This window comes from Drosophila bipectinata, chromosome 3R (genome assembly GCF_030179905.1).
Source record: "Drosophila bipectinata strain 14024-0381.07 chromosome 3R, DbipHiC1v2, whole genome shotgun sequence".
Taxonomy (NCBI): Eukaryota; Metazoa; Arthropoda; class Insecta; order Diptera; family Drosophilidae; genus Drosophila; species Drosophila bipectinata.
The window spans coordinates 13,861,026-13,879,705 of NC_091739.1; the positions used below are offsets into that span (position 1 = coordinate 13,861,026).

Genomic DNA, 18,680 nt, shown 5'->3' on the forward strand with positions numbered 1-18,680 from the left:
TCAGTATTTATTTGAAATGTACACAAATGGCGGTAATATTGATTTTGATAACGGTAGAGTCCTGCAGTTATCGATAGTCAGGAAAATTTGAAACACAGATTTGCGCGCATGCGCTTCATATGGGAACCGAGTTTGCATGTGTTTGTTTACTTCGGTTGGCTGTTGGGAAGTGGTGTTGTATAAGTAGATATTTTGGTGCTAAGTTGCCTGTTTTGGCATTTTGTACTAAAAAGTTCGCAAAGTTCTCGTCATTGTTCGATACATGAAATTAGTTTAAAGCAAATCCGCATCCGCCTTGGTGGTGATTAAAAAGAAAAATGGAAAACTAACTCCCACAATGGCCGACTGAAAAGAAATCTAGAACGAAGCTTCCCCATCACGGAGCTCCCCCAGCAACAAAAGACAATACAACGGAAAATGTATCTTTCGAAGGAAATTTGTGTAATATCCTTTTGCAAAGTGATCCATTTATGTGCGTAAGAGTTTTCTACGGATTTGTAGATAGATTTTATAAATGCCAGTGTTTTCGTAGCCCAAAAAGGCTAGCGTGAAAATAGAAAGAAAATATGTGAAAATTGAAGAGGCGTTTGTTCGGTGAAAAACTATGGCCTTCAAAGTCCCACCCAGTTAGAAGGATGTGGATGTGTGTGCGTGTGTATGCATACATATGAAAGCCTGTATTGATTGAAGACGGTGTTCTGCTTTTTCGGCCATGTGAGGAAAAATTAACATTTAAAGTTTTCGTGCCTTCAATTATAAAATAAAAGTTATGCATATGGCCAACAAAATTGCATGCCAAATTTTAAAGGACTTCGTGTATGGGATCAAAACTTAATTTGTACCTACAGATGTTCGTGTATGTATATTCGTACATGTATGTATACCTTTCATGCACCTGCTCGGAAAAATACCCCAACACAACCCGATGAATATTCACAACATTCGAAAAGAGCAAAAATATGTTGAACAAAATATGTTAGGAAAGGCCTAGCTTACCCCTAGTATTAATTTGTAAAAGAAATATTTTCTTTTCAGAAATGTAAAAACCCCAAAAATAATTTGTCAGCTTAACTAAAGCTTGCCAAATAAAATGAGGGTTATCAGGATTGCTCAATTACCTATCAAAACATTATCTTTGCTGACTAAGCTACTCTGTTGATAGGACTTCTAAGATGAAAAAATAATAGAGGTAAAAAGTTTTATACTTTGTTTAATAGCTTACTTTATATAGAGCTAATAATTTCACAGCAAAATGGAGCCAAATCATTATTACTGCCGGGGTGCTATGCAGCAGACTTCCTCTGCTTCGTCAATTCCACAACATTCGTCCAACAAAATCAACTATGGGATGAATGCCGGGCAGGAATATGTGACATGCAGCTCCAGTCAACAGCAGTCGGGATACAATTCCAAGGACTTGGTGCCCCGCGGGAACGGGAACAACAAATCGCTCAGTGGAAATGACAATGGGATGGGAAGTCCTTATGGAGGATCCATCTGCAGCAACAGTGGCCAATGCAGCAAGAATACTACTGCCAATGCAGGGAACTATATCAATATAATGACTGTTCCACTGGGAACTTTGCAATATAATCGAAAAAAGCTATCTACTCAGGACTATGAGTGAGTAAAACCATTTAAAGGACTTTTATGGTAATTACTCAATATTAATAATTTTTTTTTATAGATCGCATTTATATTACAATACCACGGATGTCAAGTGCCGCGATAATTACTACTTAGCCAATGCCAATGCGGCAGCAGCTATTCCACAACTCCAGGCACACCAACCGCAACAGCAGCAGCTTCAGCAGCAGCACCACCAACAGCAACAACAACAACAATCCCATCAGCAGCACCAGCAACACCAGCACCACCAACACCATCAGCAACATCAACAAAGCCAGCAACTTCAGCAGCAACAGCACGCCAACTTTCTCCACATCCAACAGTCTCTCCAGCATAACCACCAGTTGGGCCACCCTGAATCAATCCATCAGTTGCCGCAATTGGCGTCCTCGGTCCCCGATCCGCCAGATGCCTTCGACAACTGTGCCATGTTTCCCAGCGCCGGGGGCACAGGTCGCGTGGCTGCCACACAGACGCACCAGAATAGCTCCATGATCGCCTGTGAGCAACAAGCTCCCGTTTCACTGGCTTCCGTCAACGTGCCTGTGCCGCCGATCATGTACACCGTTCATCGGGTGGTGACCACCGCCCAAATCCAGACCGCGGTGGGCAGTACCTTCGCCTCCTCGGCTAGCGTCTCCAGTGTGGTGAGCACGGGACAGAACGAAGGTGATTGCCTCTCTCCGGCACAGGTGTCTTCCGCCATGGCGGCCTCGGCAAATGCTCCGTGTCTGGGCGGAATCGGTGATATGGGCAGCAACATGATAAACAACGCCAATGCTCTTTGCCCTCTCTCGGATCTCAGAAGTCCTTCGGGTAAGGGTCTTACTTCTAGAAGAATTTGGCTCTTAATTATCTTGGATTTCCTCCTTTCCTCCTTTAGGTGTGATTGGCAACTCCTCATTTATGCCGGCTCACCACAAATGCAGCACCAGCAACGATTCCCAATCCAATCCTGCAATCCAGAAACGTGTGATGGCCACAAGCTCAACTTCCAATTTTACAAATACCGGCAAAGCTGCTTCCAATCTATCTCGTGCTCTTCAAAACGTAAAAAGACACATTTATGTATTTGAATATAAATATTAATAATATCTCTATTTAGGTAATTCCCACTTGCGTATATCTTATGTCCCGTGTGGCAGTACATATGGAGATCGAGGGTACTGCCCAGTGCCCATCCCAGGTCATGCTTGCGGCAGCTTTGGGATGCGAGGAGCTGGGAATCTCCAATAAACTTTTAGCCCAAAGCGTGTTCGGCTTGTGGATGACAAGTGCGCTGCTGGAGATGCAGTTGAAGGCCCACCACTGCCCTTATATAGTTCGAGTAGCGTGGCCCAATCTGCTTCAGAAGTTCAGCAATAGTAGCCCCAGTGATCGAAAGTTTGATGAACCTATGATTGTCTTGAAACGAAATGTTTTCTTCTCGAAACGCGACGAAGAAAAAATCAAGTAACTAGTTTTTTTCCATTTTGAAATCTTGGAAAAATAAACAATATAAAACATTCTTTTAGGGATCATCGGATTTTAGAGCTTCTCTATGAGGAGGCTAGGAATAATGTTCTGACTGGAAGGTACATCATGGAGCCAGTGCATTCTCTCATGTTGGGCGGCATCCAAGCTAGAATAGAACTCGGGCCCTACAACTCCCACACTCATACAATAGGGTTTTTTCGGTAAATTCTTTAAAAAGTATTTAATTAATCAAAAACTGAATCTGAATCTGTTCAAATACAGGGAGAACCAAGCACGTTTTTTGCCACCGCATGTCGCCAAAAGCTCCACTTGGCTGTGGCTGCCAATAAGCCAGAAGAATTCGGCAGAGGTCAAGCTATTGGAGCAGTTTAAACGGGTTCCCCAGACAGCAACAACCAGGAAACTTATGCGGAAATATCTGGAGTTTTGCTGGGCACTGCCGTTTTATGGGTAAGAAAATTATTATTAATTGTAGGCTTTTTGCCCTATTCTATATATAGAATTCTATATATAGGCTATATTTTGTTGGGTAAAACAACTCCGTTTTTTAAGCGGAGTACCTTAAATGATTGGCGGGTTTATTCTCCATAGATCTGCATGAAAATCTAACGACACACAATTTTTTAAATTTTTTTTTCAAATTTTGTGGGGGATCCCCTTCAAAAGTGCAAAAATGTATGGGACCGACAATATGGCCCACGTCGAAGGCTATATCTCTGCCAGAACAAATCCGATTCTTGAGCGGAGTACCTTAAATGATTTGTGGGTCGATTCTCCATAGATCTGCATCAAAATCCAGGAACAAAATATTTTTTAGATTTTTTGTCAAATTTTGTGGGGGTCCCCTTCAAAAGTGCAAAAATGCATTGGACCGACAATATGGCCCACGTCGAAGGCTATATCTCTGCCAAAACAAATCCGATTCTTGAGCGGAGTACCTTAAATGATTTGTGGGTCGATTCTCCATAGATCTGCATCAAAATCCAGGAACAAAATATTTTTTAGATTTTTTGTCGAATTTTGTGGGGGTCTCCTCCAAAAGTGCAAAAATGCATTGGACCGACAATATGGCCCACGTCGAAGGCTATATCTCTGCCAAAACAAATCCGATTCTTGAGCGGAGTACCTTAAATGATTTGTGGGTCGATTCTCCATAGATCTGCATCAAAATCCAGGAACAAAATATTTTTTAGATTTTTTGTCAAATTTTGTGGGGGTCTCCTCCAAAAGTGCAAAAATGCATGGGACCGACAATATGGCCCACGTCGAAGGCTATATCTCTGCCAGAACAAATCCGATTCTTGAGCGGAGTACCTTAAATGATTTGTGGGTCGATTCTCCATAGATCTGCATCAAAATCCAGAAACAAAATATTTTTTAGATTTTTTGTCAAATTTTGTGGGGGTTCCCTTTAAAAGTGCAAAAATGCATGGGACCGACAATATGGCCCACGTCGAAGGCTATATCTCTGCCAAAACATATCCGATTCTTGAGCGGAGTACCTTAAATGATTTGTGGATTTTTTTGTGGTTTTTCTATAAAAATCATAATAAAATTATAATTTGTAACCCACAGAGCCGCTTATTTCCATGGACAAATAGAGCAACCAGTTAGAGGAATAATGGCTTTGGTCAACCAAAAGGATATGGAGGTTTTAATAGCTGTTAACGAAAGGGGAGTGTTTATCATAGACCCATATGAATGCGTAAGTATTAATATAAATAATTATTTTATAGTGTTTAAAAACTGTTTTTGCACAGACTCTATTGCTGGGGTTGAGGTACGAGGATTTATCTTGGGATTATGCAAAACCAAGTGCAAGTGATGATCCCGAATGCCTGACTTGTATATTTCTGCAGGTATATAAAGGATCAGCCTCAGACTGACCCAAGGCTTTGAGTAAAAATGTTATTTATTTTACAGTTCGATGTTGTCGAGAATGGAATACAAGTTTCGAAGCTAATGCAAATATTTTCTAAGCAAGCTGCTATGATAGACGCACTTATATCACATTTTACGGATCAAATACGGAATAAAAAACAAGAGGGAAATACAGCAGAACCTTTTCATGATGGTAAGAAATATTTTAAATATTTATTAAACACTCATTTTTAACTTTTGAAACTTTTTCAGAGCCAAATCCAATTCAAAATAATGGAAATGGGGTTCTATGCAATAAATTGTCACGATTGACTTTGGCGACCTTTGACGAGGAGGGAGGTCGGTGCATTGGGCAAATGGGATCATTATCTATAAGCTATTAACATTTGTTACTAATAATAAACTAAATTTAAGTTAAGGGGTGTTAAATAAAAGTTCATGCATATATTCATGATTGTTGATAAATTCTCATATATAAATACGTATGTATAATCACGAGTACATTTTTAGCAAACGGAATCTACATATTAACGATCACCTGCATAATGAATTTTAAATAATTTATCTGTGAAAAATATGTTGATAATACAAAAACATAAACATTGACATTGCTTATAGTTTGTAAACACTTGTCAAGATCTATAGATCCAAGAAAATAATTCCGCACCAATTTTTTGATTCCTTGATCAAGATCAATTTATTTGGTCTGGGCCGTTTGAGTTCTGACAGATGCAGTGTAGGGTTTTAGTAATACTATAATTGTTTACATTTATAATTAAACAAGAATTTACAAGTTAATGTCCCCGAAAAGTTATCCGTTTTTATTTACCTCTAAGGTAAGGCATGTAGCATAAAATAAGAAATATTGACAAAAAGTATATGGGTATGTGCATTTGACGTATGCGTTCAGAATTAGTTTACTAAGCCTTCGACTGAAACAAATTATGTACATAATGAAAAAAAAAATTATATGTACAAAATTAAGGGCGTACTGCCAACATAGGTTATGTATATATTTAAATTTGTATGTATGTATAAATTGAAACTTAAAATAAATACCGTTTCCTCATGTTTATACAGAAAGTAATTAGGAGTTTACGATAATATAATTTCAAGTTCAAACAGCACTTTATTGTTTTTAATTCTTTTCATTTATAACATTATGAATAAAACTTCCCCCATTTTAATGGATATATTTATTTATTTAATCCGCAATGCCTTAATATCAAAGATTGCATTATGAACCGCTTGCAATACTTTTGATGTATTTTTAAATTATTTTATGTTTCCAATAGTGGTTTTATTTACCATAATGTTTGTTTGTTGCAAAATATTTTTCAAAACAAAAACGAAAAAGAATAATAATGAAAATGTTTAATATTATATAATCTTAATATAGTTCTAATATGCAGACACACGAAAATTAATCAATACAAGTAGGTGTAATCTAAAAAATTATAGTTGATAGACGATTTATTTAAATATGTGTAAATCAAACATAATACTAAAGGCTACTTACTTTCTAAAATGTGTCTTTTAATAACACAATAAAAAAATTTAAAAACCAAATTACAAAGAAAATGATTTTTATTGGAAAACCTTTAAGCAATGAGATGTTTTTTGAGTATTCTGGGTAATGAAAGCTGACATATTTTGAATTGTGAATGGCATTTATCTAATAAATAGTGCGCCTCAAAAGTAGGCAATGGAAAATTATTAAGGAAAACGAAGGTCCTGGAGAGGTGTCATCTTTCCGGATAGTTTCCTAGGAGCATACTGGGGTCTATAAGGAGGGAGTACTTAAAAAAAAATTTCAGAATCTGAAAGATCTCCGAATTAATTAGCCGATACTTCACCGAAAGCAGGCCAATTGCAAAATTAGATCGAATGCGGGAGTTATTCGTGCTATTCCATAAATATTCGCGACTCAAAAGTGCAACCAAGTCCACATCCGTATCAGATTCGCTCACGCACATGCCAAGAGGTTGGACAAACACAATCGCAATTGTTGATGGGAGGTAAATAACCAGTTTTTGAGCCACCTATATGTGTACATATGGGCACAAACACGCACACATGCACGCGCCGCAGTAGGCCTACCCGGGACAATTTGGAAATGTGCATCCAACCCATCTGGCCGCGAAGAAGGACGCGAAGAAGGCAGGCCGAAAAGTAGAGCTCTCTGCGGGCTAAGAGAGCGCTGTCCCGCAGAGCGCGGCGAATCCTTTTGGCCCGCAAAGAGAGTCCCAGAACGGGACATGAGTAACAAGTTGTTGCACTGGTGGTGGTTATCGGAGAGAGCTGGGCCGAGAGAGCCTGCCGTCCATTGGCCAGAGATATGTAGCTTTCTCTTCGCCGCAGATACCTCGGCTCATCTCGGAGATTCGCTGTTCGCACTTCGCAGTTCGCTGTTCGCTGCCCGCTATCCGCGAAATCGGACTCAGAATCACATCCTTTTGCGAGTTCGAGGAGTGAACACTGAACACCGCTCGTACGGCAAAGTCGAGAACCCGCTGAACCGCCAAATCGTCAAAATCCGCGCCTCGAATTAACCGTCACCCGATACCGTTACTTAGCCATGGATATTTCCGCCTACCAGCACATGAACATCCGGATGAGCACGCGGGGCAAACGACCCCTGAGGAATCTGACGCCCAACGATAAGGTGCGCGCCATCCAGCGCATTCACAACGGCGAGACAAAGGCCAGTGTGTCGCGGGACATCGGTGTGCCGGAGTCCACGCTGCGTGGGTGGTGCAAGAACGAGCAGAAGCTGCGCTTCATGTGCCGCCAACTGGGTCCGGATCACCACCTGGGACTGGACACACCGCCCGAGAAGCGGGCCAAGTTCGAGTTGCAACTCCAGTTGCCGCCGAAATTCGTGGCCCTCCCACCAAACTACGAGGAATTGGGCTTCGGAGGACTACCCTATTCCCCAACGGACTATCCGGTACCGGGAGACTCGCTCCTGGAGAAGCTGAGCCTAGTGGAATTTGTGAAAAAGAACGGCGTCCAGCCCAACGGAGTCGGGGTGATGGACTACTCCAACAACATGCTGCACCAGCTCAACCTTCTGGCCCTGCTGAACTCTAAGCTGACACCGCCTCCTCCCCCCACAGTCGATGGTCTATCCGTTGATGCCACCAAAATCCCAGAAGAAGACAACAAACTGGTTGATTCTCCTCCGCCCGCCACAATCCCGGAGGATTTCGGCAAAAACAGTAGTTATCCCCTGTTGAGTGTTAAAAATTGGGCCAAGGATCCGGCCAAGCAGTCCGGTCCGGAGCAAGTGAACGACAAGAACAATAACGCACTGGAGAGCAACAGCGCTGATCTGATCAAGACTCCCGTGTTCCCGGACACCACAACAGTGCCCCTACTGCCAGCTCCGTTCCCCAATCCTCCCGCGGATCTAGCGCCTGTGATAGCACCACCAGCATCGGCAGTCCCCAACGGCTCCAGCCCACCCGCTGAGATGGGTGGCGACCAACAGGGAGCTGCCCTCCTGGACTGGTGCAAACTGTTCAATGCCAGCTTGAATTTTCTGGCCTTCGCAGCAGCGGCAGCATCCATGCAGCCAGGCGGAGGCAACGGACCAAGTTTCAATCCCAACCAGACGGGAGCCAATCCCCCTAACCCGACCGAACACGAAACGGAGACATATCCATTCCACGAGGGGCTCCTCAAGCGGCTCAGCCCGCTGGCCCACAGCGAGGCATCCAACGAGAGCTACTGCGACAGCGAGCCGGAGGACCTGTCTGTCCGGTCTTGCGCCTCCAAGGCCTCCTCCAGCAGATCCCACAGCCCGGCCAAGAGCAGCGGGTCGAGCGATGCCGAGCAGTAGAGCCCCGGTAGAGTCCTAGTTCTTAGATCATGAATTGTGTAAATACCTCCATTTTTTAATTGTTAATAGCCACTTTAGTAATTATAAACGAGAGATCATTTTGCCATACAAATGCTATTTGTATTTATCAATTAACGTATTAATATCAATGCAACAGGTATTAATGGATCTGCATACTAGCTAGTATTAACTAGAGATATCGACTTTGACTGTGTGACTTCGACAAGAACTCGTTTGAAAACCAAATTCAATTCATCTACACGTATAATAACAAATACTAATTGTGTTAAGTAGCTTAATTATTTGGCGCGTTCGTAAGCCATTCCGATCGATTTGTTTTCTTATTGCTGTAATCTCCGTAACTCTTAATAAGCATATAAACTAATTACTAATGAAACGAATAAATATTTATTAACAAGACAAAAACAAAATAAACATTCATGTTTTTATCTCTGAGGAAATTTAAATGGGTTTTTATTTTTCAGCTAAGATTTTCAGCAATACGTGGGTTTAAAAATATTTTTTTAGATGTTTTGGGGGCTTAATATAAATGTAATTAATAGGACATAATAGATATCCAGTGATTAAAAGGTAAACAGAGCTTATCATTATGGGATAGATAAATAAAGTTGATTTATATTAGAAAACATTTTAAGAAATATATCCTGTAATTTTTGGATTAGAATTAGAAAGCCTAATTTTAACACCTTTCCAATTTATGGAATTTTAGAAAATTAATAGCAAATAGTAATAATAATACCATTATGTATAAAATTTCGGTTTTTTTTTACCTGTCCAGAATTCTCTAAGCGTTGCGATTATAAGTATGCGAAAAGTCCTTTAAATTAAAGGATCTTATCAAGTATACCAATTTATGTACACAAATTTATTAACCCAGTATTAATACTTCACAGTATACAAAATTATCCATAGACCTCATGTTATTCGTCTCCTTTCTTGGTAACTGAAACCCCAGAAAGAGAAACCGCAGAAATGGTTTGGGCCAGTTTTTCCCACGACTTCTACTAGCATACTTGCAGACGAGCTTCCTAAGAGAGATAGAGATCTTAATTAAGATCTTTATTGAATTTTACTACAATTCAAATAGTTTTTATTGATAATTCCGTTATTGAAAAATATAGTTGGGGAAAAGATCAAGGAAACATGACAAAGGACCTTGGATCGGTGTGGTTTTGATGCTGACTTGAAGTCCTGCCATAAGGGCTACACATATGCGTTAATGAGTTTCTCATCCTTTGCCGTGGCGTCTGTTGCCAAAGCGTTCCGGAGGCCAAAAGACAAAAAAAAAAAAGACAAGAAGAAAAAAAGTAAAAATGGCACCAACAAAATGCCACAACCACGGCATCAGAAGCGACAGTGGCAGCGGCATGAAGACGAATTATTGGCTCGCCTTTTGGAAAAATTAAATATCGCGTGTTGGTAATTTCCGCTTGGCTTCCCATTGCCGCTGCCATCGGCTGAAGTTGAGGCGAATTATTACGATGATTAGGCGACTGACAGTGCTCCCAGGCATCCATGTCGACTCTACCACTGACCAGAGCCATCCAGCCGTCCAGCCATCCAGCCATCCAACCATCCCGACGACCATCCGGTCATCCAGCCAGGCTGCCAGCCTGCCAGCCGTGATCTGTATGCATGTTTTCGCAGTTCGCATTTTCGCATTGCATGATGTGTTCTGCGTTCGGCGTCCAGCGTACAGCGTTCAGCGTCCAGCGTTTTGTGGACATCTTCGTGGCATTCTGGTTCTGGGCGAGGATTAAATTACTTAAAACCGATCCGATCCCCTGGGCATATCGACGGATCCAGTCGCTGTCAATATTGTGTCGCCTCGTAACCCGCAAGATCGAAAAACGAACGCGGTACTGAGTGTGGTATTCCGAGACTTTCAAATACAAGTGCCCCAAAATAATTGAGGATGCGGTATATAGGCTTTTGAATAGGTTAAGTTTTATTTATCATCTTAGCTTAAAGTTAGCGAAAAGGTATATATCTCAAATATTTTGAACTCAAAAGCCTGTTTACTGACATTTCTCAAAACATCTGATTGACAATCGCAACGACTTGGAAATTACCCGTCGAAATAAAGGATATGGAGCTGCCAATATCGATACCACATCCGCACCGATGGCAAATGGTGGTTGGGCATTCATAAATGCCAATGGAATTGCGTGAGCTTAATGTGGGTCTCACTTGAATTAATATTTTTTGGAAATTTTGCATACCTTTACCTTTATTTAAAAAAAGAGAAAATAAGCCTTATAGTCTTGGCCTTTACAAGAAGCGTAAAAATATGTACATTTATTTCGAATTGAAGTCTAAAGCCCATGTAGGTTAAAGTCAATTTATTTGGCTTTCTTATCCTCGCGTTTGAATAATTGGCTACCAAGTTACCTTTACGAGATCGAAGCATCCGAAACCTTCTGGATTTTGCGTGTTCAGGCTCTTTTTCATTCTCATTCTCTAGCATGCATCAATTACAATCAGATTAGTTGCATGTGAGCAGGAACCCTTTGATGGAAAACGATCGCGCCAGATTACGTCGCGAACCAAGTCGAATGGTGGAGAGCACTCGGTTCCCGCCATCCGGCTTCCATATCAGGCACGAATATTGGGCTCCAGCATGGGAGATCCCTTGGAGGAAGGCGACTGCAATCCTAGGTCTCTAATATTAAGGGTTTCAAGTGCTAAACATTACACGAGTCATAGCAACTCATAGTACTAAAATACTATAAATAGTCCTAGCTAGATAGAAAAAGGCTTTACTCAGTAATGTACTTGGCTCACCATCATTACCATGAATCTCTTTTTGGCCAAGTAACAATGATTTTTGTGCTTTCATAGTCACTCGTACTATATTATTTTGGCTTGGAAATGATGATGAAGACAACTTTTGATATAAATTGCAATTTATTGTGTCTTTTGGTGAAAAAAAAAACAAAGTGTTGTTGTTTCAATAGTTCATTTTTTGTTTGTTTTCCTTTGCTCCGTATTGTTTCTCTTTTGTCCTTGCGGACATCAAAGCCAAATCAGGACTTTGTCATCAGCCTCCTTTTTGCTGTTGTGTTTTACTAACCGGTTCGCGTTCAAGGCATATTTTTTTTGTGTTTAACCATTTTCATTCAAGAGCTGGCTTAGAAAAGAACAAATATTAAAATCAAGCCAAAAATTTGCATAATCTTTAAGCAATTGATTAGTTTAAGATTTAAAGAAAATATTATTTGAACAAAGAATCTTTGAAATTCAAGGTATGTACATGCATCTGAAAGTTTCTCTTGTCTAGCTTAATTGTCATTATGATAAATACAATATTTTGATTGTTACCTGAAGGTTTGTTGTGAAAGTATCCTTGGAGTGGACTTCCCTCGTCAACCACGAAATAAAGAGCCGGAAGGGTGTTCATCCCTTTTGATTAGCGCGTGTAAATCAGACTGACTGTCCTGCCCGACCGATGTCATCCTGAGAAAGGACATTGCAAATGAATATGTCATAAGGACGCGATAAAGTTTTCACTTTATTGTCAAAATTGTCGTGTTATTAACACGAGTTGCGTTGATCGAACGTGGACTGTGCGGCGATAAGAGGCTTTGGGTTTCGGGACAAGGGATTCCCAAGACACAAGGCTCTCTGGTCTGGTATTTGCATTGTTTTCCAGGGGATAGCTACTTGATTTCAAAAACAAAAAAACCGGATTGCATAAATTCTGGCACGCAACTTCTCTGACCGCAAAAACATGATCAAAAATCATTTCTCAAGAAGGAATTCCTTTAAATTTCATCTGCATAGTTTTGCAAAATATATAGTTTACAATATTAACAAAACCAGTTTAAAATTAAAAGGATGTCTAATGAAAAACCAGTATAAAACTTTCTTCTGTTTAACTTTAAAAAGAAAAGACATTTCCTGTATAAAAATGACCTCGACCTTAGAGTTTTTCTTCAAGAAAAGAATAAAACTCGTATCTGCTCATAAAGCATTTAGTGTTTGGATATAAAAATCAACAAACTCTTTATTTTGAATTGAAATCACCTAGTTGGGACACTATGTTTATGTAACCCTTATTCTTCTCTGTGGTAAGAGCGGAACTTATCACTGCGCTTGAATGCAAAACTGGATTAAAGGTCGCCGGGACAGAACTTTGGGTCCTGTCAACATTCGTCCCATCGTCAATAAATCAGGCGGTGGAAAATTCCGTTACAGGACACACGGGTTTCGTGAGAAAACCACGTTTAATATCCCAAAGCGGAACTGTTTTTTTCCACTTTTCATCTCATGTCCAGTGCCCCGATGTCCGGTTAAATGACAGTTGAGGCACCAAACTCTAATCAAAATACCGGTTGCCCGTACACTCCTTACATCATCCAATATTTTTAGAATTAGCATTCCGTGTTTCGGTCCAAGAATCGTCTCGGGAACTGGTTGTCTTCCCCGTGAATGCGGCGAAGGATATCCGGATATGAATATTAAGCAGCCGTATGGGTATTTATCTAATCTTAACAAATGACTTGATGTCTTCGTCACCGCTGTTAGCCGTGCAGAGGACACGGTACGCAGAACACAGCACACGGGCAGGACATGCAAATAAAGTTTTTACGGAAAGGTATTTATCTGGCGGGTATTAGTGTCAAAGTTTTCGGTTCGCAGAATTGACAAATGACACACAGTGACCAGTTTGGCTAATCTAAGGACGAATCCTTTTCACAGGATACTGATTGGGGTATGTGGTACCTGGTGGAGGTAAGTTTTCGAAACCAATTTATAAAGATTTATAAAGTGAATTTTCTGGTTTTCCTTAGTTATACTATAGACTTCTTATAACTATTTCTGTAACCTAGTCCCTACTGTACCTTAATCCATTTGCTAACAAATCCCAACGCCACGAAGCATCTCAGCGCCCACGGAAACCATTTCAAGGGTTAGTTTTGCCAATGTCCACCGTAAACTGAAATATCTAATGAGTTTCGGCACTTTTTAACGACCGACATTGTAGTATTCCTTCCACAGTCATTATTATAATAACGAAAATACAGAAAACACCTACAAACGTACAATATCCATGTAACTCAAGAGCACATAACCGGACATGTTTAGTATATAATGTGCCGTATATTTGTATAAATTCATGGGCTTATATGGCATACTAAATGTAAGCACTAAGCCTAATATTCAAGGGGTATGTGTAGAGTTGGAGGTTGGTGGGTGGGTGGTTGGCATAAAAAACAAACCCCTTCACTTGTTGTTAAACAAACTCTTGCGATTTCTATTTTTCATCGCCGGACCCCCGCCACGAGTAGTGGCCGCAGATGGCAGGAGTCCGCCTCCAAAGTGGACAGAATTTAACGTTCCAGAGACTCGTTTAATAATTGCTCAGAGTGCGTGTGGTTTGGCGGGGGGTTGGGGGGTCGAAATGGGTCGGTCGACCGTCGGCCGTCGACCGTCCAACCTCGACCATCAACCGTGTCGCTAGGCCTGTCGTACGGGACAGGCCCGTAACGGACTTAACCGGACCCAAACCGGACTCTAGACCAGGAGCGATCCCGGACCGCCTGCCCTGCCCGGCCAGTTTCAAATTTGTGATAGATGCGGTTTTCGGAGGCTGGGACATGGGGCGCGAGGTGTTGTACACACACACACAGACACTTATACAAAGACACAAACAAACACACTTACTGAGTGGACAGGACCTTTTGTAGCCTTAACCCCTAAGTGTCCAGAAAAGGGATGAAACGGCTGAAAAATGCTTACGCCGGGTTTCGAAAATGTTATTACGAATATATTATGCGAACATTCACATGCAAACATATATAAGTAAACTTTTACTTTTTGTACATACATACATATAATATATAAATATATATGTACAAATATGTGTAGTGGGCTTTATATATTCAAAATTATATATTACACAGAGACGGACCTTTAGTTGGATACATATTATATATGACTGGACCCCGGCAGTGGTCAACAGATTTGTGATGCTTGGCAGAAGCCTACGAATGTCCTGAAATAAGGTTATTACGAAGGACACTAGAGGCCGGGTGATAAAGGCGTGAGCAGTCCATTTACCCCGGCTCCAATGTTTTTTGTTTAGTTACCTCCGGAATAGCCGGGAATCGGGCTAGTAGTGTAGCTGGAGAGTGCTCAGTGCGGAATTAAAAATTGACATACTTATAAATTTTACAGCTTACACGTGGCCATAAACGACAGCCCACACAGACACACACCTACACACCCATATGTATCCTTATAATTTGGCCAACTTATTGTCTTTATATGTGGGGTGCAGAAGATTTTTTGATTCATAATAATCATTACACTCCCACATATGTAACTTCAATATAGACTGTATTTTTGGAAACCAAACTCAACTGCAGAGGGAATTGAATCTTCCTTTTATTTTATTTTTTTTCTGTATAAACTGCCAAGTCACGAAAATTTTTGTGACCTTGTGAACTTTGGTCTTAAAAAAGCATTTAACTGATGCCCAGACGCTTGAGGAAAGTTTTTCTTTAGCACATAGCATTGAGACAAGAAGTCTGGCCAAGAACTTTGGCTAACAAGTGGGACAAATAGTCAATTTAACCTGCCATTACATATACTTATTTATACTTGTAAAGATTTATACTGGTGTAGGAAGTAAAAATTTGTTTTTTAATCCAATTTAAGTTGACTTTTTATGATTAGTTTTATGTCATAGTCATAGAATAGTCATAGAAAGTCTTAAGCGGAAGTCAATACTTGTTACAATAGCACAGCAGATTAATTTTATTTTTTTTTTAAATTTATTATATTTACTAGTTTTTGAAGTTTTTGGGAAGCTTCCGTTTTTTTTATTTTTAAAGTAGAGTCTTGAACGGAAGTTGTAGAGTTTTAGAGTATTCAGAGATTATTAAAATAAATAAGCCTCTTACTTTTAATGAATGTTCAAATGAATATTATATTTATTAGGTTAAGGTATTTTAATATTTAGGAATGTAGGATTATATAAAGGATAGCTAGGATAGCTTTCGTGGCTAAAAATAAAAATTAAAGAATACCTAATATTCCCCCTTAAAAATCACTTAGCTTTGAAGGACCAGCAAGTGTCGGGACTCTTGTTTTAATGGCAGGTGACCACTATCCTGGCCAAATCGGTGTTCTTCCTTTCCTGGCAGCTGTTCACGGCCAGCGATTTTTTTCTGCATATGACACTTCATCGCGAAAGGATGGTGGAGAACAACAACTGGCGGAGGAACTCCAAAAAAAAAAAAACGTCCTGGCGAATGGCATTGAATTACGGTTGGAGCCATCAAAATTGCACCATATGGAAATTAAGTTGGCAACTGCCGTGATACCGTTGACGCCAGTGATACGCGGCCAAAACAACAAAAAAGCGCAAAAAAACAGAGAGAGGGGGCAGAGGTGGACGGCAATCTGCAGCCGTGTGTGCAAAGGTCATCTCTCCACTCCACTTTGTTGCCTTTTTCTGCAAGCCAGTGCCACCTTGCCAATGGCCATTGGCCAATGCGCCAAAATTGCGGTGAAACAAAAACGCCAACAAGTGCACGGAGTGCAGAGAGTGCTGCCACAAAAAACGCGCCGTTTAAGGGGATTAGGCAGTCAGTTGGAAACCGCTTGCTTGTTTGCTTGCCGGTGGCATGCAGCTTGATGCACTTGACTGTTTTTTGCTGCCCCGTCCACCATCCACCATCCATCCATCGGCGTGCAGTTCTTTAGGTCCTGAATGCGTAGGACCACGGTCCTGGTCCTGGATCCTTGCCTGGGTGTGGGCGAGGAGGAAATGCCATGCGATGCGATACTGTCGCCGATTAGGCGTCTATAGACGGGAAAAGTGTTTTCGGCGTGTGTTTTCGATGTTTGTTGGTTTTTGACGCCGCGGCAAAAAGCGCATTTTTTCCATGAATACTTCAGTTTTTTACGCGATTCCCTCTCGGCCTTCTAGGTTTTGGCCTTCTGGCCTGCGACCTCAGTTTTTGGTTGCTTTTTCCGCAGTTTGACGGCTTAATTGGCGAACATTGTTCTCTAATACTCCTTTCACCTCGGGATAACTGCATAAGCCGCGAACTAGTTGGCTCGAAACGATGATATTGCAGTTATGGTATTTGTATTTACTTGGCCGAAATAATAGAGTGTGTTATAAGGTAGTTGGGATTTAGTTTCTATCTAAATGGCTTAATATATAAATGATTTCAATAGGAATACATAGAGTATATCTATCATAAAGTATAATAATTTTTGACACTCTTACAGTCAAGTCTTTTAAAGAAATCTAAACACATTATAGTTACTTACTTTATACCTTCAAGAAAATTAAATAGTTGATTTTAAAATCAAAAAAGACAATTGAACTTATTATTTTAAGTATTAAACCCACCCAGAGATAAATATGTTTAGTTTTTATAATTTGATGTCTATTTTGGGAAAACTATTTGAGCCCCTGGGCTAGATGTATTTTAAGATGTTTTTGCCGAATCTGCAATATTATTATTACATCTTGCGTTATTGCATATCTATTGTTTTGCTTCAGTTTCACGTTAATTGCTGGGATATGTGTTGTTGCATGCATTACGGTTGCATTTTCGCAAAGACTGCAACTGCAACTGCAACGGCAACGGCAAAGGCAAGTGCAGCTGCAGCGCCAGAAGCGCTATCGTTGCGTCTTCGTACGTCCTGTGGCCAGGACTCCTTCATTTCCAACCGCTGTGGATGCATAATTGCTTACGATGCAGCCAGCTGGGAGGAATGGATGGAGAGGATGGAGGTTGGAGATTGAAGGTTTTCTGAAAATAGAAATCTGAAGTAAGGAAAGATGCCGGACACGGCAGGACATCTGGCATTGTTCGCATATATGTGTATGTGTGTGTGTGTGTTCGCTGAAGTATATTTGAATTTTCTCCCGGTACTCAAGCACATACATATACATATACATATATGGTATGGCATGGCATCATATCCGTGGAAATGAGTGAGTGGGGTCAGTCGGCTTCGTCTTCTGGCTGCTGCTTCTATTGCTCCTGCCATTTCAGGTCCTGTCAAAACTAAAACGCGCCACACAGTCCAAAGTCCAGAGACCAGCATCCAAAGTCCTGAGTCCTACGTCCCGAGTTCTGAGAGTCCAGTGCCCAGAGCCCAGAGTACGTCGTCCAGACATGCACAAACTTTCGCTCCATACAATATCAGCAATTTCCTTCGTTAGTCATTCGTTTCCTCACATCTCACATCTCACAATTCTGGCCCTGTGTGTTGGCCTGGCCTTGTTGTTATGGCTCCCACCGTTCTGCGAATTTGGGCCCGTCCCATTAGCCCGTTTCACTTTGATGCAGAAGCTGCCCAGGAGTAGGATATAGCGATATATGCTTGGCTGGAGGTGTGTGTGGAGTGTGGGTGTTTTAGGGCGCTTCAGGGAGTGGGTCCGGGGGTGGTGATGTGGCGTTTTGTGGGTCCTTCGTCTGGACTAGCAACCAGAGGACATCTCGACGACGACAACTCCTAAGCTCACGTATATTCCATATATTCCGTATATATGGCACATACCGGACTCTGGACTCTGGACTTTGGACTACCGACTACAGACTAAGGACCCTCCTTGCTTGCGTCCCTTGGACCGAAAACCAAAAGCCCCGGACACACTTCGAGTCGGTGGGCAGGCATACTCATACATGGACACATAATGTAAATGTCCGCAATTTCTTTTTGGGCATCTCTTAGCTGCCGCCGCCACTGCCGTTGCTGCTGCTGCGTTCTTGCCATTTAGACTGGCCATCTTGAATACGACGACGACGACGACGTCGAGGACTACGAGTACGGGCACGGACACGAGTACGGGTATGCT

General features: G+C 41.2%; 2 protein-coding genes across 2 annotated transcripts; both read left to right on the forward strand.

Moving 5' to 3' along the window:
• The first annotated feature begins 145 nt into the window (after window positions 1-145).
• On the forward strand, window positions 146-6,280 carry Bili (FERM domain-containing protein 8 Bili). The gene is made up of 12 exons (XM_017248377.3): window positions 146-472; window positions 1,036-1,189; window positions 1,249-1,623; window positions 1,688-2,445; window positions 2,513-2,679; window positions 2,735-3,081; window positions 3,144-3,305; window positions 3,367-3,555; window positions 4,681-4,810; window positions 4,866-4,964; window positions 5,029-5,179; window positions 5,239-6,280. Exons 3-12 carry the CDS (start codon window positions 1,253-1,255, stop codon window positions 5,367-5,369), a joined length of 2,505 nt encoding a protein of 834 aa, XP_017103866.2. The 5' UTR covers window positions 146-472; window positions 1,036-1,189; window positions 1,249-1,252; the 3' UTR covers window positions 5,370-6,280.
• A 1,130-nt stretch (window positions 6,281-7,410) lies between these two features.
• Window positions 7,411-9,291, forward strand: danr (distal antenna-related). Its single transcript, XM_017247307.3, has one exon. The coding sequence runs from the start codon at window positions 7,565-7,567 to the stop codon at window positions 8,828-8,830; it is 1,266 nt and encodes a 421-aa protein (XP_017102796.2). The 5' UTR covers window positions 7,411-7,564; the 3' UTR covers window positions 8,831-9,291.
• The last annotated feature ends 9,389 nt before the right edge of the window (window positions 9,292-18,680 follow it).